This window comes from Phacochoerus africanus, chromosome 8 (genome assembly GCF_016906955.1).
Source record: "Phacochoerus africanus isolate WHEZ1 chromosome 8, ROS_Pafr_v1, whole genome shotgun sequence".
Lineage (NCBI taxonomy): Eukaryota > Metazoa > Chordata > Mammalia > Artiodactyla > Suidae > Phacochoerus > Phacochoerus africanus.
The window spans coordinates 84,441,542-84,468,154 of NC_062551.1; the positions used below are offsets into that span (position 1 = coordinate 84,441,542).

Sequence of the window (26,613 nt, forward strand, 5' to 3'; positions counted from 1 at the left end):
TTTAGAGCTGCACCTGTAGCATATGGAAGTTCCCAGGCTAGGGATTGAATCGGAGTTATAGCCGCTGGCCTATGCTACAGCCAGATCCGAGCTGCACCTGTGACCGACACCACAACTCATGGCAACAATGGATCCTTACACTGAGTGAGGCCATGGATTGAACCTACATCTTCATGGATTCTTCAGATTCGTTTCCTCTGAGCCACGACTGGAACTCCACATTTCTTGAAAATGCCAAACAATATTCTACCTCAAGGTCATCACCTTCCCCTCTGCCCAGAACATTCTTGGCTAAGTCATATGTCTAAGACCTTCTCAGAAAAATTTCCTGACCTTCTCTCTAGCCAAGTGATTCCCCCTACCTTCTCCATATCCCAATTTTGTTCCTTATCCCTATAGCATGTTTTTTTTCATTCAGAGTTCTGGCAATTTTAGCTGTCTTTGCCATTAGACTCTTCATTTTGCAAGGACGGGGGTCTCATCTGTTCTACACACCAGTATATCTCTCCTTGGTGCCTAAGCCAGAGACTGGCACATAGTAAATACTCAAAGATTTGTTGAGAGAATGGATTAATTAGCCCTGCCCCCGGGGGGAAAAGGATAGAGGACCCAGATACAGTCTTTCTGTCCCATAATGCCATAGTCTAATGGATGAAAAACAAGTAAATAGGTAATTGAAAAACTGGTAAATGGTATGGTGGAGACCAGAAGTGGAGGCAGTAGAAACAGAGACCCATCCTCTGGGGTGGAGTGTGTGTGTGAGTAGACAGGAGGCTGTATTTACATGCTCCATGTTACCAGTGTCTCCCTAGAAGAAATTCAGTTTCTTCTTTTAGTAATACTTATCTAGGAGTTCCCACAGTGGTGCAGAGGGAGTGGCAGCGTCTTGGGAGCGCTGGGTCAAAGGTTCAATCCCCGGCCCCGCACAGTGGGTTAAGGATCCAGCATTGCCACAGCTGTGGCTTAGGTCTCGACTGTGGCTCAGCTCTGATCTCTGGCCTGGGAACTCCATATGCCTTGGGGCGGCCAAAAATGGAAAACAAATTATCTACTGTACCAAGTTCCGTGTACCGGCGCTTTTTTTTTTAGGGCCACACCTGTGGCATATGGAGGTTTCCAGGCTAGGGGTCGAATTGGAACTACATCTGCCAGCCTACACCACAGCCATAGCAACCCAGGTTCTGAGCCACGTCTGTGACCTATACCACAGCTCATGGCAATGCTGGATCCTTAACCTACTGAGCGAGGCCAGGGATCAAACCCGAAACCTCATGGTTCCTAGTCGGATTCGTTTCTGCTGTGCCAAGATGGGAACTCCTGTTTGTTTGTTTTTAATATGCCCAAAGTCATACTGCTTCTAAGTGTTATAGCTGGGATTCAAAGCCAGGCAGTCCCTCTCCCAAGCCTGCATCTTTTAAAAAAAAAAAAAAACAAACAATTTTGAGGAGTTCCCGTTGTGGCCCAGCAGAAACGAATCCAACTAGGAACCATGAGGTTATGGGTTTGATCCCTGGCCTTGTTCAGTGGGTTAAGGATCCAGCGTTGCGGTGAGATGTGGTGTAGGTCACAGATGAACTTCAGATCTGGTGTTGCCGTGGCTGTGCTGTAGGCTGGCAGCTGTAGCTCTGATTTGACCCCTAGCCTGGGAACCTCCATATGCCACGGGTGTGGACCTAAAAAGACAGAAAGACCAAAAATAAATAAATAAATAAATAAATAAATAAATAAATAAATAAATAAATTGAGGTGAAATTCACATAATACAAAATTAATCATTTTAAAGTGAACAATTCAGTGGCAGTTAGTACATTCACAGTGCCGTGCAACCACCACCTCTAACTAGTTCCAAGACATTTTCATCATTCCAAAGTAAAACCCCTTACCTATTAAAACACTTTTCCTCCATTACCGTCTATGTACTATTTTTGACCCCCCACAATCACCCAATTGTACCACGGAGGAAAGTGAGGCTCTGAGAAACTCAGCCAAAGTGAGAAGTTCAGAAGTTCGTTTACATAGCTAGTAAATATGGAGCAGTGACTTTGAACTTCAGTTTTCTGACTCCAGCGCCTAAATATTTGATTATACACATCTTTGGGCAAACTCACAATTGGGGGGGGGAGGTGGGGGCTGGATTTGGATATCAGGGAGAGTAATTTTGGGGAGGCAGGGATTTATAAGCCACAAATGCGCCCTCAGTTGCTGTGGAAAAAAAAAAAAAAAAGCACGTTGAGGTAAAATTGCAGTTAGTACTGTTCAAGCGGCTGGCAGAGCTAAACCTAATCTCAGCCTAAGAGCAGCTATAGGCAGAGACTTGGAAAGGTCAGCACTGCAGGAAGCTTTGCCAAAGCCTCAAGAACCAAAAGTATGGGAGTTCCTCTTGTGGTTCAGTGGTAAGGAAACCCACTAGTATCCATGAGGTTGCAGCTTCCATCCCTGGCCTTGCCCAGTGGGTTAAAGGATCCCATGTTGCCTCGAGCTGCGGTGTCGTTCCCAAACGCAGCTCAGATCTGGCATTGCTGTAGTCGCGCGACTCGGATTCTTGACCCCTAGCCTGGGAACTTCAATAGGCCCTGGGTGTGGCCATAATAGGACAAAAACAAACAAGCAACAAAACAAACAAAAAACCACAAGTTTGCAATTCCTTGGACTACCCCTAGATGCCCCAGGCAGGGAGCAGTTAGGACACGTAGCTAGGATAGGAGGGCGTAGCTCGCCTTCCGGTGGCCGGGCCTAACCAGGAAATGCCTGGCAGTTCAAGAAAGAAGCTGAGGGTGCGTCTGGATTAGACACAGTAGGAAGCAGGCCTCAGACCAGTTGCATCCCACTCTGAGGGGGCCTGTGGGGCGCGAGGGCTCTCAGAGGTGGAAGGCCTCTCCTTAGTATCCGCCTTCTCCCTCCTAGAGGAGCTGTCATCACTCTAGCAGCCAGAAGGCCCTGTGTAGAAACAACACAGGGGTGCTCTCTCTGGGGCCTCTCTATTTCTCTCTGCAGGTCAGCGACCCTAGAGTTTTTCCGTTTTTAGGGGTCTCAGAGGGCACTCCTCTAAGTTGCCTCTCATGGTTTCCTCCTGGCCCTCCAGTGGGAGGCTTCTTCTCACAAGCTCATCTTCTTCAGGGACCGGGTGGCGACAGAGGTTTGGTTCAACAATGCAACACACTCCACCCAACCCGCTGCCAGGGGGCAACTCCATGGAAACTGAAACCTCACAACTCCGTGGAGGTATCGCGAGAAGCGCGGTTGCGCCAGCGGCCGGGGAGAGGAGGAGCGAAGGCGGGAACCGAGAGCGAAGTGGGAGGAGCCTTAGGCGCTTCCGAGGTTCCCGGCGGGAGACCGTCCCTCCCAGCGGCGCCCCCGCGTGACTGCGCTTTACATAATCGAGGCCGCGCGCGTCATAAGTGGCGTACTCGAGTCCAGACCGAATCAGAGTCGTAAGAAGCTCCGTGTCCCGCCCCTTCGTGCTTGATAGACATCTAAATGAACCAGTGAACGGGCGTTCAGCGCCGCCGCGCCCGCCCTGGTCCGCCCGCACCCGAGGGCCCGCCCGCCTGCCGCAGCCCGCAGCCTGCCGCCGCCAGGTTGTACCTCAGACTGTCAGATAAAGCGGCGGGCCGGGCCGGCGGGGCGGTGAGCACGGCCCGGGCCGGACATGGCGGCGCTCTACGCCTGCACCAAGTGCCACCAGCGCTTCCCCTTCGAGGCGCTGTCTCAGGGGCAGCAGCTGTGCAAGGTGCGCGGGCTGGGGCGGCGGCGGGGAACTGGGACGCTGGAGGCGCGGCCCGGAGCTCCCGGTTCTGCGGGGACGCCCGGCGGGGTCCCCCGGGCAGGGCGTGGCTGGCTCGCAGAACTGAGAAACCGTACCCGCCCCACTGGGGCTCGGCGAGGCTTGTAGGGGAGACCCAGGCCCTATGCGGCCCCCCGCGGCGGGCGTGTCCGGGCGCTTAGCAACCGCGAGGGATTGTTCTCCGACCCTCCGAGGTCGGGGGAGGGGACAGCGGGTCCCCCTCACGCCCCTGACAAGCCGCGCCCTAGGTCGCTCTTGGGCTGGCTTCCCCGCTGCCGGGGTCTGCCTGGTTTCAGGCTTAGGGACCCCGTGCCTCGCCTGGGACTGAACTCCAGAGTTGGGTGCTGCCTGGGAGGATCGTCTCGAACTCGGGCGTCTCGCGGGCACCTCTCAGCCAGTTTCGGAGTGGGAGATAGTGAGGCTTTATAATAAAGCCCCACTGTCAAGCTCACGAAGCAAAAGGATGATTTTTCAGCATCTAGTTAGTGACCTTCGGTCCTCGCCCTAACCAGCTGCTGATCAGTTTTTACCCCGAAGGTCCAAGTTCTCTTTTTTCGTTTTAAGTTGCTTCATCTTGTTTTGCCTATTTAAATGAGTAGAGGTGTTGTGAGGATACAGTAAAAGTCACTAAGCCAACTGGAGAGTGATGTTGAGATATCCCCAAATAATCCAGAGTTTGTGTCTCTGGTATGGATAATTCATAATTGTATGTCATTATTGCCTCAAATAGCCAGGACTTCTTCACTTTTTGTTTACTATTTATGAGAGAACTCAAATGTTTGAGTGCCTTTTTTGGACATATATATATATATATACATGTATATTTAATCATGTGTTTGTGTGTGTGTATATATATATATGTTTTTTAGGGGAGTTTTATGTTTGTAAGCAATAATGAATTTAATTCAGCACTTTGATTTCAAAAGTGAACCTGCTGAAAAGAATCACACAGTGGCAGAGGGAGAACCGGACTAGAATCCAGGGCTTCTGATTCCCTAGTCTGTGACTTATTCATACTTTTGTTTCACAATTTATGACTAGTTCCATATAAATTCTTACTTAACTCCCACATCAATGCAGGGTGGTGATGCCAGAATCACAGAAGAAAGAAATTAGTCCTAGAAAGTTTAAGTGACTAACTCAAGCACAGTGGATATGCTTGGAATAGTACCCAGGTCTCTGCCTCCTACTGAAGGCTGTTTCCATTTCTGACTGCCTTTTAAAATTATATCCTCATTTCATTTCAGGAATGTCGGATTGCACACCCTGTTGTGAAGTGCACCTACTGTAGGACTGAGTACCAGCAGGAGAGGTACAGTTTTCCTTAACCATGAAATATGTTAGCAGACTTTTCTTCTTAAAATCTGTAATTGATTGCATTTCAATATCCAGATCTGTAATCATTTGCATTGTAACATACAGATCTGTAATCAATTGCATTACACACATATTCTGATAATTTACTGTTTATAAGACAGTCAATGGAGGTAAAATACACATGTTGGTTCCCTAGTTATCCAATGATTGCTTAAATTATTATTTTTCAGATTTTTGATAGTTTTATATTGTGGCTTTGATCTTTTTGATAGTAAGAAACCAATCCCATAACAATAAACGTAAGCCTCATGTTCTAGTATGTTTTCATACGAAGCTTGAAGAATTTATAAGCCAAAGGAAGAACTTTTAGAAATGTGATAATCCTGATAAATGGTTTGTTAGCCCTGGTCACATCTGAGACTTATTTGCCTTTACACTTGCCTTGTGTGAATCTCATTTTGAAAAGTGTGAAAAACACTTAGGTGTGAATGAACACACATATTTGGTGGACTTTTTAATAGCAAAGTGGCTTATTGGTATAGTAGTTCCACTTTTGTGGAACTGCAACTGTGGGTGATACTGTCTTCAGCAGGGTGGAGTCAGTTTGCAAGCTCACACATAGACCTAGAAGCCTAATTTTAATCAGCCTCATTTCAATTCTAGGAATATTTTCCCCATTTTGTTATGAGTATTTTCAAACAAAACAAAGGTTGAAAAAAACTAGAAAAAAACACCCATCTACCCACTATTTAGATTCTATAATTTACATTTACTATATTTGCATCTATCCCTCTCTTTCAGTATATTAATCTGTCTTCTTTGTGATGCATTTGAAAGTTGTGGACATCAATGTACTTGATCCTAAACACTTAAGCATGCGTATCATTAACTAGAGTCCAGTATTTGCTTATGGCTTTTAAATTATTTTATTTTATTACTATTTTTTTTAGGGTCACACCCACGGCATATGGAGGTTCCCAGGCTAGGGGTCTAATTGGAGCCGTAGCCACTGGCCTATGCCACAGCCACAGTAACTCGGGATCCAAGCCATGTCTGCGACCTACACCATAGTTCATGGCAATGCAATGCCGGATCCTTAACCCACTGAGCGAGGCCAGGGATTGAACCTGAGTCCTCAAGGGATGTTAGTAGATTTGTTTTCACTGAGCCACAATGATAACTCTTAAATTTTTTTAGAGTTAAAATTTTGTGCACAGTGAAGTGCTCAAATCTTAACTGCATCATTCAGTGAGTTTTACAAACAGTATACATCTGTGTAACCCCAAACACCATCAAAATATAAAACATTATTATCACCCCAGAGAGTCTTTTCACACCCCATCCCAGTTAATTCCTACCTTCCATGCTTTTTCCAAGTAACTACTGTTTTGATTTTCTCTTCCACAGTAGATTAGTTTTACCTATTCTGGAACTTCATATAAATGGAAATATATGGAATATCCTCTAGATGCTTGATATTTTAGCTTTTACATTTAGGCCTGTGATCCATCTCAAATTAGTTTTTGTGTGTAGGGTGAGATATGACGTTTAACCGTTAACACCATACATAAAAATTAATTCAAGATGTATGATAGAAATATGGGTTTTGCATTTTTTTTTTCTAAAATGTCAGGAACATTTGTATGTATTGATATATATGTTTCACTCATTAAGTAGTAAATCTAGGATAAACACAGACGTTCAATACCACAGAATCACTGATGGTAATTCTCTTTCAATGTGCTTCCTGAACTGCCTTTTTTAATCTAATGTTTTCTACTTTTTTTTTTTGTCTGCTTTTTAGGGCCCCACCTGCAGCATATGAAAGTTCCCAGGCTAGGAGTCAGTCGGAGCTACAGCTGCCAGCCTATGCCACAGCCACAGCAACTCAGGATCCAGGCCGAGTCTGCAACCTACATCACAGCTCATGGCAACGCCAGATCCCCGACCGACTTAGCAAGGCCAAGGATGGAACCTGCATCCTCATGGATACTAGTCAAATTTGTTTCCACTGTTCCACAGCAGGAACTCTTAATCTTTTCTACTTTGAGGTTTTTCTTTTGTCTTTTAACTTTATAGTCACTTTGATAGGAATTGTATGGGAAAATAATCACAAAGTATTTTCACGTGATTGTATTTTAGCCCCAAAATGTTGTTTAAACTGTTCTTAAACATCAGGCATTTATTTGTACCTCCCTTTGTGAAAAGTTAGGCTTAATTTGAAGATGACTTTTCCCCCAAGGCAGTTTATCAGTTTAGGCATTAGTCAAGTAATCTCGTAAATTGATTCCTCATAAGGGAAAGGGTAATTTTATTTTGTCACTGCTTCACTCTTAGAGATCCTGGAAATATTGACAAAATATTTGGTGTAAGCATGTTTCCCTACATCTGGGATTTTCATATACATTTACTTAGAGAGGGGAACGTAGACATGGATAGAACCTCAGAGCTTATATTCCAAACACAAATACTTTATTCTTCATCTCAAATTTCTCAGCTAGGTGTCTGAATTGAGAATTAATTTCTCTCCTGATAGTCCATTTTGGTCTAACATAATTTTCTTTTGAGGGTCTTCTCCATATCTGATAATTTTACTGAGTGATACTTAGAGATGTCATAATCAGAAATAACTCACTCTCCATTTTAATTAAAGCCTTGTTTTATTTGAACTAATAATAAAACTCATAACTGCAAAATAATTAACAGTGTTACTGAACAGGTACTCAACTTTCAGTTAATCAAATATCCAGACCATATTTCACCTTGGCACTTACTAATGAACAAATTCCTTGGACTTAAGGAAGAATCAGTTTTCAGATGTTCTAAGTAAAATGACTCTTTTCTTATAAAACCTTGTGTCTCGTTTTTCCCTAACAGTAAAACCAATACTATATGCAAGAAATGTGCTCAGAATGTGCAGTTGTATGGAACGGTAAGTTTGACTTCTCCGTACCTAACAGTGAGTACTCAGGTCTCTTGGGATCTTACATTCTGTGGATTATTCATATAATTACAATATTTTTATTAGAAGACTTAGTTATGTGTGAAAATGTTACCAGAAAAATTTAGTGTTTTAGTTTTCAAACTTAGCAAATACCTAGTAGTACGGAGTTCTTTGTTTATACAGAGTTATACAGCAGGATTGTGATCATAATTTTCCTTGAGAAGCTTCAGTAACCAGTATGTAAAGAGAAGGGGAAGAGTTCTCTTTTGGCACAGTGGGTTAAGGATCCAGCATTGTCATTGCAGCGGCTTGGGTCCCTGCTGTGGTGCGTGTTCACTCCATAGCCCAGAACTTCTGTGTGCTGAGGGTGCGCCCAAAAAATAAAAAATGAAAAAATAGAAGAGGAAAGATGAATTCTTTGACTTGGCCTCTTTAGTAACAATTAACTATTCATTTTGATGATTTTTTTTTCAGTATTAGTGTTCAGTATACTCTGTCCTTAGGCATTCTTCCATTATGTTTATATACTGATAATGGCAAAGAGGCTTTTTCAGAGACTTGGAAGCACTTGCTGGTTTTTCCAAAGAGCAAATTTTGTTGAATTTGTTATAGAAGTGATAGCATATATGCTAAGTGATAGCATATATGCTAATGCTTTTTGTTGTTCATTTATTTACTTAAAAATCAATAGTCCTGTGCAGAAAAACACTTTACATGATGTTAGGGATTGGGCTATGTTTTATCATTGTAAAGGGAAATTTATGAAGTTGAGAATGCATTTTTACCATGACTAATGAACTATGTATAATAGAAATCATTGCTTTTAAAAATGCACTAGTGTTTTGTGGTATACTTACTTGATACTTTTTTTTTCTCTTTAAGCCCAAACCTTGTCAGTATTGCAACATAATTGCAGCATTTATTGGCAACAAATGCCAGCGTTGCACAAATTCAGAGAAGAAGTATGGACCACCATATTCTTGTGAACAGTGCAAACAGCAGTGTGCATTTGACAGGAAAGATGATAGAAAGAAGGTAAATCTCTCTGTTTTTCTTGATATGTTTTTCCTTTTAGGGAAATTAAAGTGAGCCAATTTCGTTAAAAAGATGGGAGTTCCTATTGTGGCTCAGTGGTAATGAACCCAGCTAGTGTCCATGAGAATGTGGGTTCGATCCCTGGTCTCACCCAGTGGGTTAAGAATCTGACATTGCCATGAGCTGCAGTATAGGTCACAGACATAGCTTGGATCCCACGTTGCTGTGCTGTGGCCTAGGCCTCAGCTGCAGCTCCTATTTGACCCCTAGCCTGGGAACTTCTATATGCCACAGAGGCAGCAATAAAAAGAAAAAACAGGAGTTCCCGTTGTGACTCAGTGGTCAACGAACCCAACTGTTATCTATGAGGACTCGGGTTTGATCCTTGGCCTTGCTCAATGGGTTAAAGATCTGGCATTGTCATGAGCTGTGATGTAGGTCACAGATACGTCTTGGATCCCGTATTACTGTTGCCAGCAGCCACAGCTCCGATTTGATCCCTAGACTGGGAACCTCCATATGCCACAGGTACAGCCCTAAAAAGACAGAAACAAAAAGCAAACGCTCTAGTGGCTTAAACTTGCACTTATAGTAAAACCTCAGGAGTTCCCATTGTGGTGCAGTGGGAATGAATCCAACTAGTAACCGTGAGGTTGCAGGTTCGATCCCTGGCCTTGCTCAGTGGTTTAAGGATCTGGCATTGCCGTGAGCTGTGGTGTAGGTCACAGATGCAGTTTGGATCCTGTGTTGTTGTGGCTGTGGTGTAGGCTGGGAGCTACAGCTCCGATTTGACCCCTGCCTGGGAACCTCCATATGCTGCAGTTGTGGCCCTAAAAAGCAAAAAAAAAAAAAAAAAAAAAAAAAAAAAAAACAGACAAAAACCCCAAATCCTTCCATAGCCTGCAAGGCCTATACCTGACTCTCAGTCTCATCTTCCATCACACCTCACTTTTCCCCTTGGTCAGCCACACTGACCACCTTTCAGTCCCCTTCAGACATGCCAGTCTCATTTCCATCTTTGTGCTGACTGGATTTGCCTGATACACAGCTTTCTTCAGAGTGTCATAACTGGATGCTCATTTCAGGTCTCAGCTCAAATGCCACCTCCTCACAAAGGCCTCTTTACTATCATATCTATCATATTACCCAGTTTATTGTCTTTGGAAAATGTAACATTATGAGAAATTATTTTATTTATGTTTTTACATGTTTTGTCCATCTCCACTAGAATATGAGCTCTTTATCCATCCTGTTTTCATGCTGTATTACCAGCAGCCTGGCACATGTAGCTGCTCAATAAATATTTTTTTGATGAAAGGGTGTAGTACCTATACTCTATCCAGAGGTGCTTTTCAGAGATGCTTAGGCTCTCAAAAGGTGACTCTTGCTGGAGTTCTGTTGTGGCGCAGTGGAAGTGAATCTTACTAGGAACCATGAGGTTACAGTTTGATCCCTGGCCTTGCTTGGTGGGTTAAGGATATGGCATTGCTCTGGCTGTCCTGTGGGCCGGCACCTGTAGCTCCAATTTGACCCCTAGCCTGGGAACCTCCGTATGCCTCGAATGCAGCCCTAGAAAGCAAAAAAAAAAAAAAAAAAAGACACTTGCTAACTGAATTCATTAATTTGCAATGAGAGGAAATAACTTTCCAGTGACCAAAATATCCTACCTGCCAACTAGGGCACCCCTTCCCTGAATCAAGATATTGGAGAAGGTGAATTAGTAATCCGAAGGCCCCATGTAATAGTTGTAGCATGAGTGTTTCAGTCCCACAGACCTGGGTCCCATCCCACTCCTGGTTTAGCTGAATGTGATTATCCTGATCCATAACTTACTCATGTTATCCATCAATTTTGTCATCTTTCCAGTGGGAATAACAGTACCTGCTTCTCAAGGACATAGGGAGATTTCATTGAGATAGATATATAAAACACTTAAGTTTGAGCCCAGCAATGCTATGTATACCTCAATAAATGGTACCTATATTATTACTAGTAGCATTACACCAGAATTAAGTTTCTCCTTTCTAGTTACAATCTTATCATAAGAGTGTACATATTTTTAGATATTCTCAATCACATATTTATAGACTTTAGGAAGACTGAGTTTAGGGATTGAGAGACGATGATTTAGACTCCGAGTACCTGGGTTGAAATCTGTTGTTCTGTCATTTGTTTGTTGTGTGACTTCAAATCCTTCCTCAGTGAAAGCTCTTTCCCAGATAAGGTCTCCTAGAGTATTTTATTTTTATTATTTATTTATTTATTTATTTATTTTTTTGCTTTTTCTAGGGCTGCTCCCACAGCATATGGAGGTTCCCAGGCTAGGGGATGAATCAGAGCTACAGCTGCCGGCCACAGCCATAGCCACAGCAATGCAGGAGCCAAGCCATGTCTGCGACCTACACCACAGCTCACGGCAATGCCAGATCCTTAACCCACTGAGCAAGTCCAGGGATCGAACCCACAACCTCATGGTTCCTAGTCGGATTTGTTAACCACTGCATGATGGGAATTCCTCCTAGAGTATTTTAAAGTCAGGCCTCAGGCTGTATCCCATAACCATGAAATGCACCAAATTGAAGTTGAATTTCAAAATTCATTTATACATTCAATTATTAATTAACAATTAGTAATAAATTAATAAATAGATGCTTATCATGTATCAGACAGTGTTCTGGGTATTGGAAATACATTAATGAACTGAACAGGAAAGACCTTATTCTCTCAGAACTTTTGTTTGTGTGTGTGAGAGATGGATGAGAACAAACAAGGAAATAAATGAACCACAGATTTTAGATGTAAGTGGTATAAGGAAATAGAGTATACGATAGAGAGAGACTGGGGAGGACAGTTTAGATTGGGCAGTCAGGAGGACCTTCAAGGAGATAACATCTGAGCTGAAACTAGGATGATAAGAAAGCAGACCGCAGGAAGCTCTGGAGGCCAGAGATCCATTGCCCTCGAGGTTAAGAAAGATCAGCTACGAAAAGACCCTGAGGCAAGAATGAGCTTGGCAGATGGGAAGAACAGAAAGAAGGCAGAGTGAAAAGGGGGTAGAGACAGGCAGGTAGGGGCTACCTTTAAGTCAACATAGGCAGGAAGCATGGTAAAAAGTTTAGACTTTATGGGCATTCCATGGTGGCTCAGAAGGCTAAGAATCTGGCATTTCTGAGTGGTTCGGGATGCTGCTGTGGTGCATGTTCAATCCCTGGCCTGGGAACTTTTGCATGCTGTGGGCATGGCAAAAAAAAAAAAAAAAAAGTTTAGATTTTACATTAGAAAACAATGAGAAACCATTAGGTTTTAAGGAGAAGAGAGGTATAATGAGATTTACATTTAAGAAACCCTCTTTAGGAGTTCCCATCCATGAGGACAAAGGTTTGGTTCCTGGCCTTTATCAGTGGGTTAAGGATCCGGTGTTGCTGTGAGCTGTGGTGCAGGTCACAGACGAGGTTTGGATCCCAAGTTGCTGTGGCATAGGCCAGCAGCTGTAGCTCTGATTGTTGGACCTCTAGCCTAGAAACCTCCATATACCAGGAGTTTGGCCCTAAAAAAAAAAGAAGAAGCCCTCTTTAGCAGCTATTTGGAAATGGTTTATATGGGCCCAAGAGAAGTAGAGAGATCATTTGGGTGGGTCTTGCAGTTGTGAGAGATAAGATTGGTTTTACTTCAAGTTCCTATTGTGGCTCATCAGATTAAGAACCTGACCTAAGTACGTGAAGATTTGAGTTCAATCCTTGGCCTTGCTCAGTGGGTTAAGGATCCTGCATTGCTGCAAGCTGAGGCATAGGTCACGATGTGGCTCGGATCTGATGTTGCTATGGCTATGTTGTAGGCCTGCAGCTGCAGTACTAATTCAAACCCTTTTCCTGGGAACTTCCATATGCCACAGGGTGACCATAAAAAGAAAAAAAAAAAAGATAATAGCTTTACTTGGCAGGAAGCAGTGAAGTTGGAAAGAAGTGGATAGATTTAGTGTGATGGACTTGATAATAGGTTGGGAGAGTGGGTTGCAAAGAGGTTTTTGCTAACAAGATAAAAAATACTTTAGATAAATGATGGTGTGGCCTATCATTTATCTGGTTCAAGATGGGGCAGAAGATCTAATTTAGAAATAAGACATGAAAACTAAAACTAAAATTCCATAAAATGTCAGGACACTCCCTCCCCAACCTGAGTAATTCCACCCAGTTCTACTGCCCTCCCCACCTGCACCAGGCCACCCCATCAACCGTTTTGTAGTCTGAGTGCTATTCAGAGGCTCCCCACTTTCAGAGAATTATGGAAACCCCATTCTGCTTTCCTAGCCCTGTGCCCTGGTGCAGAGCTGCTTCTGCCCAAAGGGATCAACTTTTCTAATTCAAACAAAGTGCCTGGGTAGGCCACCACCAGGAGCTGGGGCCCTGGAAGCCACTCACCCATCAGTCTTTTTCTGGGGACATTCTTTCCGGCAGAAAAGATATCTAGCAGACCATTTTATGAGCCGTTTATAAGGTAGTAAAACAAGTATAAATTTTATGTTTCATCTCTGTCTTCTCTTCTCCCTGCTGAATTTTCCTTAATGAGCACCATGGAGATACTTGTGTCTTTTGGAATTCTCATGGGAACTTTGTTTTGGTCTATGTTAAGTTGAAGAAAACCAAAATTAAAAGATACATATAAAATTAGCTCATATTTTATTGAGCAGTTTTTAATGTGCCTGGCACCATGCTTTACTTATGTCACTTGCACCAGCCCTCTGAAGTAGGTACTGTTATCTTTTTTTTTTTTTTTGCTTTTTCGGGCTGCACCCGCAGCAAATGGAGGGTCCCAGGCTAGGGGTCCAGTCGGAGCTACAGCTGCCAGCCTACGCCAGAGCTACAGCAACTCGGGATCCAAACCGTGTCTGTGATCTGCACCACAGCTCACGGCAATGCCAGATCCTTAACCCAATGAATGAGGCCAGGGATTGAACCTGCCATCTCATGGTTACTAGTTGGATTCGTTTCTGTTGCGCCACAACGGGAATTCCAGGTACTATTATCCTTCACTTTATAGATGAAGACATTGACCCCAGAAGAGCCCAAGCTACTTTGTATCAGGTCACAGAGCTTCTAAGTGTCATATCTAGGACTTAATGAGAGGTTCTAGCTCCAGTACATGTGTTTTCAGCCACTACACTAGCATATTCCTTTTTTATCTTGGTCTCCTCGTCTTTCAGGTAGATGGGAAATTGCTGTGCTGGCTGTGTACACTTTCATATAAACGGGTCCTTCAGAAGACCAAAGAGCAGAGGAAGCACCTGAGCAGCTCTTCCCGTACAAGCCACCAGGAGAAGGAGCAGTACAGTCGACTGAGTGGTGGCCATTATAACAGGTAACCCCAAGATGCATGAGATAAGACTTAGAGGTGCTGGGAGGTCAGATGTCATACAGAATGTAATGCAGAGTTAGCCATGGAATACCATTTCGTCTAAATTTTCCTATTTTCTCTCTAGTTACTAGTCTATAGAGGGACTCTCCTTTGTTGTGTTTATGTTCATGTATCATTCAAGGGCCAGAGAGACATCTGTAAGGATTTTCAGACTGGTTTTTGTTGTGTCTTAAAAGTTTGTGGAGGAGTTCCTGTCATGGCTCAGTGGTTAACAAACCCAACTTGGACGCAGGTTCAATCCCTGGCTTCACTCAGTGGGTTAAGGATCTTGCGTTGCTGTGAGCTGTGGTGTGAGTCACAGACTCAGCTCGGATCTGGCATTGCTGTGGCTGGTGGCTACAGCTCCAATTGGACCCCTAGCCTGGGAACCTCCATATGCCACGGGTGCGACCCTAAAAGCAAAAAAAGAAAGAAAGATTCCAGGAACAGATTTCCAAGAGACAGAGGCTGTCCTCTCTGAGAACTATGACCTCTTAAGTCTCAGTTCAGTCAAAATGAGATGTTTTTGGGAGTTCTCTTGTGGCACAGTGGGCCAAGGATCTAGCATTGTCACTGCAGAGGCTCTGGTTACTGCTGTGGCGTGGGTTTGATCCCTGGCCCCAGGAACTTCCGAGTGCCATGAGTTCAGTAAAAAAAAAAAAAAAAAAATTTTTATAGATGGCCAATAGGCACATGGAAAATGCTCAATATTGCTAATTATTAGAGAAATGTAAGTAAACAACTGCAGTGAGGTACCACCCCACACCAGTCAGAATGGGCATCATTAAAAAGTATACAAATAACAAATTCTGGAGAGGGTGTGGAGAAAAGGGAACCCTCCTACACTGTTGGTGGGGATGTAAATTGGTTCCTCAAAAAACTAAAAATAGAATTACCATCTGATCCAGCAGTCCTCTCCTGGGCATATATCCAGACAAAACTATATAATTCAAAAAGATATATGCACCTCTGTGTTCATAGCACCTCTCTGCATACTAGCCAAGACATGGAAACAAATATCTATTAACAGATGAATGGATAAAGATGTAGTACATATATACAATAGAATATTACTCAGTCATAAAAATGAATGAAATAATGCCATTTGCAGCAATATGGATGGAACTAGAGATTATTGTACTAAGTGAGGTAAGTCAAAAAGAGAAAGACAAATACTATGTGATAGGAGTTCCTGTTGTGGCTCAGGGGGTTAAGAACCCAACTAGTATCCATGAAGATGCAGATTCAATCCCTGGCCTCGCTCAGTGGGTTAAGGATCCTGCATTGCCATGAGCTGTGGTGTAGGTCACAGACAAGGTTCGGATCTGGCATTGCTGTGACTGTGGAGTAGGCTGGCGGCTGCAGCTCCGATTCGACCCCTAGCCTGCGAACTTCCATATGCCGCAGGTGCTGTCATAAAAAGAAGGAAAAGGAGTTCCTGTCGTGGCACAGTGGTTAATGAATCCAACTGGGAACCATGAGGTTACAGGTTTGATCCCTGACCTTGCTCAGTGGGTTAAGGATCTGGCGATACCATGAGCTGTGGTGTAGGTCGCAGATGTGGCTCGGATCCCGAGTTGCTACAGCTACAGCTCCGATTAGACCCCTAGCTTGGGAACCTCCTTATGCTGCGGGAGCGGCCCCAGAAAAGGCAAAAGGCCCCCCCCCCCCCCAAAAAAAAAAAACATAAAAAGAAGGAAAAAAAATCTGATTTCATGGAAGTAGATAATAGAATGTGGTTGCCAGGGGCTGGGGGGAGATGGAAATAGGAGGTGTAGGTCAAAGGGTACAAACTTTATAAGAACTAGTATTTATGAGGATCTAATATACAGCTTCATGACTGTGGTTAATAATTGAATATTATATGCTTAAAGTTGCTGAGAGTAGATCTTAAGCATTCTTGTAAGAAAAAAGAATTAAGTATGTTAGGTGTAATGGGTGTATTATTTTGATCTTGGTAATCATTCCATAATGTACATGTGTACCAAATTGTCACTTTGAGTGTATTCAGTTGTATCAGTTATCCCTCAATACAGGGTGGAGGGAAAGGATGGCATGGTCAAGGGTGTTAAATATTGAAAAGAGGCCGAGTAATAAAAAGTCTGAGGCATCTTTGGGGCTTGGCAGTTGGACATTCATTAAGGTAAAAGGGTTGCACACCATTTTTAGGGAGTAAACTTGTTGGGATTAAAACTGATTTTTAGTGTTGTTGTGGGACTCAAATACCAATAGATTCACAGAACTAGAGTAAAGAATAACTAAACTTGGGAGTTCCCGTCGTGGCGCAGTGGTTAACGAATCCGACTAGGAACCATGAGGTTGCGGGTTCGATCCCTGCCCTTGCTCAGTGGGTTAAGGATCCGGCGTTGCCGTGAGCTGTGGTGTAGGTCGCAGACATGGCTCGGATCTGGCGTTGCTGTGGCTCTGGCGTAGGCTGGTGGCTACAGCTCCAATTCGACCCCTAGCCTGGGAACCTCCACATGCCGCGGAAGCGGCCCAAGAAATAGCAAAAAAGACAAAAAAAAGACAAAAAAAAAGAATAACTAAACTTGGAGTTCAAATATGTCAACCTGGTGTCTTGTCCCTGCTTCACTGCTGACTAGCTATATGTGTATCTTGAGTAGGTCAGTTAAACTTGATGAGCCTCAATTTCTGTGAAGTAGAAATAATCCCTTGTATATACCTCACAGAATTATAAGATGCATATGAAACAATGAATGGGAAAGTACTTTAAAATTATAAAATAGATTATACTTCTTATTTAGATTTTAGTAACTGTTCTCATAGTTATCAGTAGAGCAGGTGGTATTTAATCAAAACCAAGAATTTGAGGGAAGATGATGGAAACAAGCTACCCCGGCATCTAAGACATATGAAATCAATACTTTGGTGGATTTTAATGAACAAGAGTAAGTAGCTCTTGCATGGAAGAGCTGCTTTGGTCCAATTGACAATGCTTTCATTGTCATGTTTTGTTAGTCTTTGATTTCTAACGTGTGTGTGTATCTTTTTTTTTGCCATTAAAAGTCAGAAAACACTTTCTACGTCTTCAATTCAAAATGAAATCCCAAAGAAAAAATCCAAGTTTGAGTCAATAACAACCAATGGAGACAGGTAAGCCAATTCAAGTTGTGTGCATGCTTCTGCTTGAAACACATGCACAGTTCCTGAAACAGGAATACATTTTGGAGTGTGCATGGAGTCAGTCTGTGATTGTCAGTGAACTTCTTGGGGTCACTACACTAGCCACTTGGTATCTTATAAATAAAAAATACTGACATTTATTTATAAATCTATTTTGTCATTAAAAGGCTAGAACATATAACTGGATTTAACAGAAATTGAATTTTGCAGTCCACAAATAACTTTCTCACACGAATTCTAGGACGTCAACAGCTAGATGGTTTTTATTGTGATCTGTGCCTGTAGCCTCCTCCAGGTAGAGCAGGAGTTGGTTTCCAGAGGCAAAAGCAGAGACAAGTTGGAGTGAAGGTAGTATTGCTCAGTCTGTGAGGGATAATTCATGCTTCCTTAGCATTAAGAGAGATAGCCCAATGCAGGTGCCTGCTCAAGAGAAAAGACGCTTGTAGATATCTTTGTTTTGAGGAGTTTTCTGGTAGTCTAGTGATTAGGACTCGGCACTTTCAGCACTGCGGCCCGGCTGTGATCCTTGATCCGGGGACTGAGATCCACATCAAGCTGCTGCAGCCAAATAAATAAGTGAATAAGTAAATATTTTTGTTTCACTGTAAGCCTTTCTAAATGTATTTTTCTATTCCTCCCTTTCCCTTCTCCTTAGTGATGCTTCCACTTATGAGCTACTTTCTCCTAATATCCAGAGTGCCCCATCCATGTTGGTGCAGTGGACTGCTTCCCAGTAGTCCCGGGGCCAACTAGTTTCCTCTTCCTCCAGGCCTGGGTGACCTGAAGTGAGACCACCTGGCAGACTCTTCCCTAAAATCCTTGGAATCATCTCCATTCTGAAAACTCCCATTCTTGGTTCTTCCTCCCAGGCAGTGGTGGGTAGGGGAGCTGACCAGCATATGGGGTTTCCAGGGCTGAATTTTATTTATTTAGGGGAGTACACAGTGGCTATGAGGTTGGCTCTTTTCCTGTTACCTTTTTCATTAGCTTGATGTGAGACTCTGCAAGATATGTTTTTAACGTTAGTGTCACTGACTTTAAACTTCTTGAATTGATCCTTCTAGATATGCTTAATTTAGATATTGATTACATAGGGGAAGGAACCATACAGACCATCTTCCTGGTTAGCCTTACTGTTCTCTGAACAGCTAGTTTGACCATTCTGAAGAAAGTAGATGTGGCATCAGTTGTTCGATCACCTCTTCCAGGGTGCATGATCCTGTAAAAACTGCTTCAAGGAGTGAGACATTCTATATGCCCTGCTTTATAAAGGCCCAAGCCCCAGGAACCACAGACTTTAGATTCATCATTTCTGTTTTGTGCTGTTTATGATGCAGGCTGTGTTTGACCTGGAAAAAGCTCATTCATATCCTTTATTTTAACCAACACTCCTTAAAGTTTGCCTTCTACTTGTTTATTTTGTTCTTGAGATACTGCCAATATTCCTGCTGTCCATTGCCATGGAGACATCAAGCCAAAGACTTAAACTTTCCATTCTGGAGTTCCCGTTGTGGCGCAGCGGAAACGAATCCGACTAACCAGAGGTTTCGGGTTCCACCCCTGGCCAATGGGTTAAGGATCTGGCGTTGCCATGAGCTGTGGTGTAGGTCAAAAGTGCTGCTCAGATCCTGCATTGCTGTGGCTGCGGCATAGGCCGGCAGCTGTAGCTCCGTTTGGACCCCTAGCCTGGGAACCTCCATATGCCATGGCTGTGGCCCTAAAAAGAAAAAAAAAACCTCCCTCCATTCTGAGTGTTTTATTGCATTTGGTTACTAGCAGTGATTGTTTTCCTCAAGTAAGATGCTGATGCTTAACTTAGGTGCATGGTCTTTCACAACATCCTCTGGAAAAGATTTTTAAAAATAATTTTTCCTTGAAATGTACACAGTAACTTAATAAAATAACTTCCCCTAATAAATTGAAAATTTGGAAAATTTTTTTCTGCCACAGAGCTTACTTTCATACATATATAAGTTCCATTCAACTGTTCCTGCATTAGCAATCTAGCAATCTTAATCTATTCTACTTGTTTGCATTTCTGTCTTTTTAAAGTTCGTATACAACAAGGTAAATTACATTTTTCCTTTTTACTTTTTGTGTTTTTTTTTTCCTTGCTTTTCCTTTACTTTGAAAACATTCTGACAATACGTTTTCTTTTCTTTTCTTTTGTCTTCTTTTTTTGGGGTCTGCACCCATAGCATATGGAAGTTCCCAGGCTTGGGGTTGAATTGGAGCTGCAGCTGCTGGCCTACACCACAGCCACAGTAATGTGGGATCTGAGCTGTATCTGTGAACTATGCTGCAGCTTGTGGAAACACTGGATCCTTAACCCACTGAGCAAGATCAGGGATTGAACCTTCATCCTCATGTATACTAGTCGGGTTCTTTACCCACTGAGCCACAATGGGAACTCCTTTTTTTCTCCTTTATTTAAATTTTTTTAAAAATTAAAAAAAATTTTTATAGCCCTCCTCCCCCACCCAGGCTGTACCCTTGGCGTATGGAAATTCCCAGGCCAGGGATTGAATCTGAGCTGCTGCTTCGGCCTGTGCTACAGCTGCAGGAACACTGGATCCTTAACACACTGTGCCAGATGATGGATTGAACTCATGCTGCCACAGAGATGCTGGATCATTAACCCACTGAACCACAGCAAGAACTCCTACAGTCCTTTTTTAATGTCATGCAGACCAAAAAATTTTTTTCTGCTGAATATCTATTTTGTGTTTTTCTCTCTTTCTTTCTTTTTTTTTAGTGCCACACCTGCAGCCTGTGGAGGTTCCCAGGCTAAGAGTCGAATCAGAGCTGTAGCTGCTGGTCTACACCACAGCCACAGCAATGCGGGATCCAAGCCACATATGGAACCTTCACCATAGCTCATGGCAACACCGGATGATCCTTAACCCACTGAGCGAGTCCAGGGATAGAACCTGCATCCTCATGAAATGCTGGTCAGATTCGTTTCTGCTGAGCCGCAACAGAAACTCCCAAATGTCTGTTTTGAATTCAGTTCTGTAGTAAATGTTAGTTCAGTTTTGTTTCTGAACTATCTATTGTAACTGCCTCCCAGTTTTTAAAATTAATCACAATCCACTTTCCTGGTCCCACTCTTAAAAATATCCATATGCTTTTGAATTTATGTTTTTATTCTTTCATTTTTATCCCCTCATGTTTTCTGCAGGTTGCTCTCCAACAGTTTTCCGTTGACCTTTCTATACTGCAATATTCTTCTGTCTTATTTATTTTAAAAATATTAAGGTATATTTGATTATTTTTTTCTTTTTCTTTATTCATTAGGCTTCTGTATCATACAGAGAACTCATTACTTTAGGGTTTTTTTAGTATAAGACCATTTTTCTTATGGTTTTATACTTGTAAAATGCTTATACTTATAAAAATACCTTTTCTTTTTTAGTATCCTATAAAATTCACAACCTCCATCTCAATATTTTCTATTTTGTTGAAATTATAGCAAAACTTTTCAATTTGAAGAGAATCTGAGTTCATTTTTAGCTTTCCTTCCCTGAGAAATGCATTTTTTAGATCATATTTGTTCATTTTTCTATGGACAGTAAAAAAGCAGTGGATGATCTCCAGGCACACCTCATGGTTTATTGTTTCTAAAGGTTATTCTTTGTAGTTTTATTTTCCCTCTGAAATATGCCTAAAAGATTAGACTTACTCTGTGTGGCCTTTGAGGACAGACTCAGGACCAATGGATGGGACTGAGAGGGAGGCAGGTTTTGGCTCAACCTGAGGAAAGATGTTCTTTTAAGCTTTTGGAAAAGATAAGAAGCTTCTTGGAGAAACAGTGAGTTCCCTGTCATTGGAAGTATTTAGAAAGAATGGATCTGATTTTCTGACTTGGTAACCCATCCATCTTTTTTTTCATTTTGATTCCCAGCAGTTCTTATTAATCAGGAGTTACAGAGTTAGAGAGGTCAGGCCCTAACCAGAATACACACACTGGTTTTGTCAACAATTTATTGGTATGGGAAGAGTCCACCCTTAAGAAGCAGGTAACAGAGTTCCCTTTATGGCTCAGCAGTTAACGAACCCAACTAGGATCCCTGGCCTCACACCCACCCACTCAGTGGGTTAAAGATCCAGCGTTGTCGTGAGCTGTGGTGTAGGTCGCAGATGCAGCTGAGATCCTGTGTTGCTGTGGCTGTGGTGTAGGCAGGCAGCTACAGCTCTGATTGGACCCCTAGCCTGGGAACCTCCATATACTGCTGGTGCGGCCCCTAACAAGCAAAAAAAAGAAGCAGCAGCAGCAGCAGGTAGAGCCAAAGCAATCCTGAGAATGAAGAACAAAGCTGGAGGTGTCACACATTCTGATTTCAAACTATATACTTCAGAGTTATAGTAATCAAAACAGTATGGTATTATCACAAAAACAGACACACAGACCAGTGGAACAGAAATAATAAACCATACTTATATGGACAATCTACAAGAAAAGAGGTGAGAATACACAGTGAGGAAAAGATAGCCTCTTCAGTAAATGGTGTTGGGAAAACTAGATACCTACGTGCAAAAGAATCAAACTGGACTTTCTCACACTGCATGCAAAAATAAACTCAAAATAGGTTAAAGAATTAAATCTAAGACCTGAAACCGTAAAACTCCTAGAAGAAAATATAGTATGTTCTTTGACATTGGTCTTAGCAAAGTTTTTTGGATATGTATCCTCAGGCAAGAGAAACAAAAGCAAAAGTAAACATGGGTTTCACTGTGGCACAGTGAGTTAACAATCCAACTGCAGGAGTTCCTGTCGTGGAGCAGTGGTTAACGAATCCGACTAGGAACCATGAAGATGCGGGTTCGTTTCCTGAATTGCTCATTGGATTAAGGATCTGGTGTTGCTGTGAGCTATGGGGTAGACTGCAGATGTGGCTTGGATCTGGCATTGCTGTGGAATAGGGCCAGTAACTGTAGCTCCAGTTCAACCCCTAGCCTGGGAACTTCCATGCCATAGTTGCAGCCTTAAAAAGCCAAAAAAAAAAAAAATCCAACTGCAGCATCTTGGGTTGCTGTGGAGGTTCAGGTTCAGTCCTTGGCCCAGCATGCAGTTGATTAAAGGATCCAGCATTGCTGCAGCTGTGGTGTAGGTTGCACTGTGGTGTAGCTTGCAGCTGTGGCTTGCATTCAGTCTCTGGCCTGGAAACTTCCATATGCCATGGGTGTGGCTATTAAAAAAAAAAGCAAAAGTAAGCAAATAGGACTACATCAAACTAAAAAGCTTTTGCACAATGAAGGAAACTGTGAACTACGAAAGGCAGCCCACTGAATGGGACAAGATATTTTCAAATGATATGTCCAATAAGGGGTTAATATCCAAAATACACAAAAAACTCATTTATCTCAACGTCAAAAAAAAAAAAAAACCAAACAGGAGTTCCTGTTGTGGCGCAGCAGAAACAGATCCAACCCGAATCCTCTATCCATGAGGATGCAGATTCGATCCCTGGCCTCACTCAGTGGGTCCGGGATCCGGCGTTGCTTTGAGCTGTGGTGTAGGTCACAGACATGTCTCAGATCTGCTGTGGCTGTGGCTGTGGCCGGCAGCTGTGGCTCCGATTCGACCCCTAGCCTGGGAACTTCCTTATGCTGTGGGTGCGGCCCTGGCAGTGGTGGAGGGGTGGGGGGAAGCAGGTCTATTAAAAAATGGGCAGAGGACCTGAATAGACGTTTTTCCAAAGAAGACATACAGATGGCCTACAGACACATAAAAAGATGCTTAACATCACTTATCATCAGGGAAATGCAAATCAAAACCACAATGGGATACCGTCTCACACCTGTCAGAATGGCTATCAGAAAGACAACAACAACCAACAAGCGTTGAGAATGTGAAGGAAATGGAACCCTGTGCACTACTGGTGGAATTGTAAGTTGGTACAGCTACTGTGTACAACAGTGTGGATGTTCCTCAAAAAATTAAAAATAGAACTGCCGTATGGTCCAGCAATATTACTTGTAGGTATTTATCCAAAGAGAACCAAATACTAATTTAAAGAGGTAGATGCACCCTAATGTTCATTGTAGCATTGTTTATAATAGCTAAGAAAGGAAAGCAACCTAAGTGTCCATCAATAGACAAATGGATGAAGAAGATATGATATACATATATACTCCCATACAGAGTGGAATATTACCATAAAAAATGAAATCTTGGAGTTCCTGCTGTGGCTCAACAGAATCCGTGGCGTCTCTGCACGCCAGAATACAGGTTCCATCCCCAGCCAGCACAATCAGTTAAAGGATCCGGCGTTGCCACAGCTGCAGCTCAGATCTGATACCTGGCCCCAGAACGCCATATGCCACTGAGCAGCCAAAAAACAGAATGAATGAATGAATGAATGAATAAAATAAATCTATCTTAGTGTTTGCAACAAAATGGTTGGATCTAGAGGGTTTTACGCTAAGTGAAATAAGTCAGAGAAAGACAAATACCATATGATCTCACTTTAAAAAAACAAAACGGGAGTTCCCACTGTGGACAACAGAATTGGCAGCATCTTGGGAGCGCTGGGACGCAGTTTTGATACCCAGCCCAACACAGTGGGTTGGGGATCCAGTGTTGCCACAACTGCAGCTTGAATCTGATTCCTGGCCAAGGTATTCCATGTGCTGTGGAGGGGGCAAAAATGAAAAAACAAAACAAAATGAAAACAGGCTCATAGACATGGAGAGCAAATGGGTAGTTGCTAGAAGGGTGGGGGGATGGGTGAAACAGGTGAAGGGAATTGAGAGATATAGACCTTCAGTTATATAATCAATAAGTCATGGGGATGTAATATACATTATAAAAAATATGGTCAATAATTTTTTAATAACTGGGGGGCAGATGTTTATTACACTCAGGGTAATCAGAAGATATGCAAATGTCAAATTATTATGTAATATACCTGAAATTAACATAACATTGTATGTCAACTATATTTCAATTTAGAAAAAAGCAGCAGGTAGAGCAGAGTACTAGGAGCTTTAGGGACAACAATAAGTTATTCATACTAGCCCATTACTCCCTTTCATTTGTCACTCTGGTTAGGGGTCTAAATAGATTCTGTTGGGTTGAGGGAAGACAGTCCCTTGGGGAGTATGGGAATGGTGGTGATTCTGATGGGTCCTTTCAATATTTTCTCCTGTGTGCCTTGTTTTATTATTTACATTTACTTTTTGTTACCCAATAGTTCTGCATATTTATCAGTTAGAAAAGCAGTGATCCAGAGTTCCCACTGTGGCACAGTGGAAACGAATCCGACTAGTAACCATGAGGTGGCAGGTTCAAACTCTGGCCTTGCTCAGTGGGTTGAGGATCCGGCGTTGCTGTGAGCTGTGGAGTAGGTCACAGATGCAGCTCGGATCCCACATTGCTGTGGCTGTGGTATAGGCCAGCAGCTGTAGCTTTGATTCGACTCCTAGCCTGGGAACTTCCATATGCCTCGGGTGCAGCCCTAAAAAGACAAAAAAAAAAAAAAAATCAGTGATCCACTTTTCCTTGGACATTCTTCTCATATGCTTCACTTAGACTGAAGGGGAATATTCTTATCATTGGACAGTGTCTTCCCATTCTAGCCCTAGAGATGTTTGACTTGGTAACTATGAGCAAGTTTGATCAGTGGTTTGCTTTGCTATTTGGAGTTACCTGTGTAGAGAATTGCTGGTTATTAGATGTTTAGATGTAGGAAAGAACCAACAGCAAGGGGGAACCTAGAATAGTTGCTGTATTGGTATAGGGTGTTGGGATCAGTATTCCAGAATCTGCTTAGGAAAAACAGCTTTGTGTTTTACTTCAAAGGTTGCCCTGGGGAGTTCCTGTTGTGGCTCAGTGGTAAAGAACCTGACTAGTATCCATGAAGACATGGGTTCGATCCCTAGCCCTGCTCAGTGGGATAAGAATCCAGCATTGCTGTGAGCTGTGATGTAGGTTGCAGACGTGACTCAGATCCTGAGTTGCTATGGCTGCGGTTTAGGCTGGCAACTGCAGCACTGATTCAGCCCCTAGTTTGGGAACTTCCATATGCTGCAGGTGCAGCCCTAAAAAGACAAAAAAAAAAAAAAAAAAGCTGCCCTGGGAAAGTAAAGAGCTTCCTTTGGGAAGTCTCTAGAGAAGGGCAAAATTTGACTCTTGGCAGTGATTTAAATTCTTTGAGTCTAAGACTCCTCTGACCAGCCTGAGAAAGCTGTAGATTCTCACTCTAGAAACCACTCATTGTATATATACACAGAATTGTACATACAATTTCAAGACTTTACAGATTCCTGGTTAAGAAACAAAAAACAGAGTTCACCTGGCACTTTGACAAAATGAAGTGCTCAGAGATTGTGACGGGGAGGAATCAATTGAAAACCTAGGTTGTGGTGTGACTATAGTTTGCCACCTCTTTGTTCCTTTCCTAACTAAATGTCACAGGATTTTTTTTTCCTTTTCTTTTCCAGGCTGTAGGTGCGGCATATGGAAGTTGCCAGGCTGGGGGGGAATCAGAGCTACAGCCACTGGCCTACGCCACAGCCACAGCAACACCATATCCAAGGCATAACTGCAACCTATGCAGCAGCTGGCGGCAACACTGAATCCTTAACCTGATGAGTGAGGCCAGGGATCGAACCCATGTCCTCATGGATACTACTTGGATTTGTTTCCGCTGAGCCACATGGGAACTCCAGTGTCACAGAATTCTTAATATTGAAAGTGACAGTCAAGAGTTCCCATTGTGGCGCAGCAGAAACAAATCCGACTATGAACCATGAGGTTGCTGGTTCGATCCCTGGCCTCACTCAGTGGGTTAAGGATCTGGTGTTGCCGTGAGCTGTGGTATAGGTCGAAAATGCGTCTCAGATCTGACGTTGCTGTGGCTCTTGTGTAAGCCGGCAGCTGTAGCTCTGATTCGACCCTAGCCTGGGAACCACCATATGCTTCCGGTGCAGCCTTAAAAAAAAAAAAAGCACAGAAAGTGACAATGGGCCAATTGTAGCATGGGGAAGTTGGCTT

General features: G+C 42.9%; 1 protein-coding gene across 1 annotated transcript in view; it reads left to right on the top strand.

Annotated features, from left to right (window-relative positions):
- Positions 1 to 3,528: 3,528 nt before the first annotated feature.
- The window catches only part of FAM76A (family with sequence similarity 76 member A), a 28,088-nt gene continuing 5,003 nt past the window's right edge, over positions 3,529 to 26,613 (top strand). The window contains exons 1-6 of the mRNA XM_047792839.1: positions 3,529 to 3,730; positions 5,032 to 5,096; positions 7,979 to 8,033; positions 8,928 to 9,080; positions 14,281 to 14,435; positions 17,499 to 17,585. Of these exons, the coding sequence (XP_047648795.1) occupies positions 3,650 to 3,730; positions 5,032 to 5,096; positions 7,979 to 8,033; positions 8,928 to 9,080; positions 14,281 to 14,435; positions 17,499 to 17,585 (596 nt within the window). The 5' untranslated portion in view covers positions 3,529 to 3,649. The remainder of the gene's footprint in view (positions 3,731 to 5,031; positions 5,097 to 7,978; positions 8,034 to 8,927; positions 9,081 to 14,280; positions 14,436 to 17,498; positions 17,586 to 26,613) is intronic.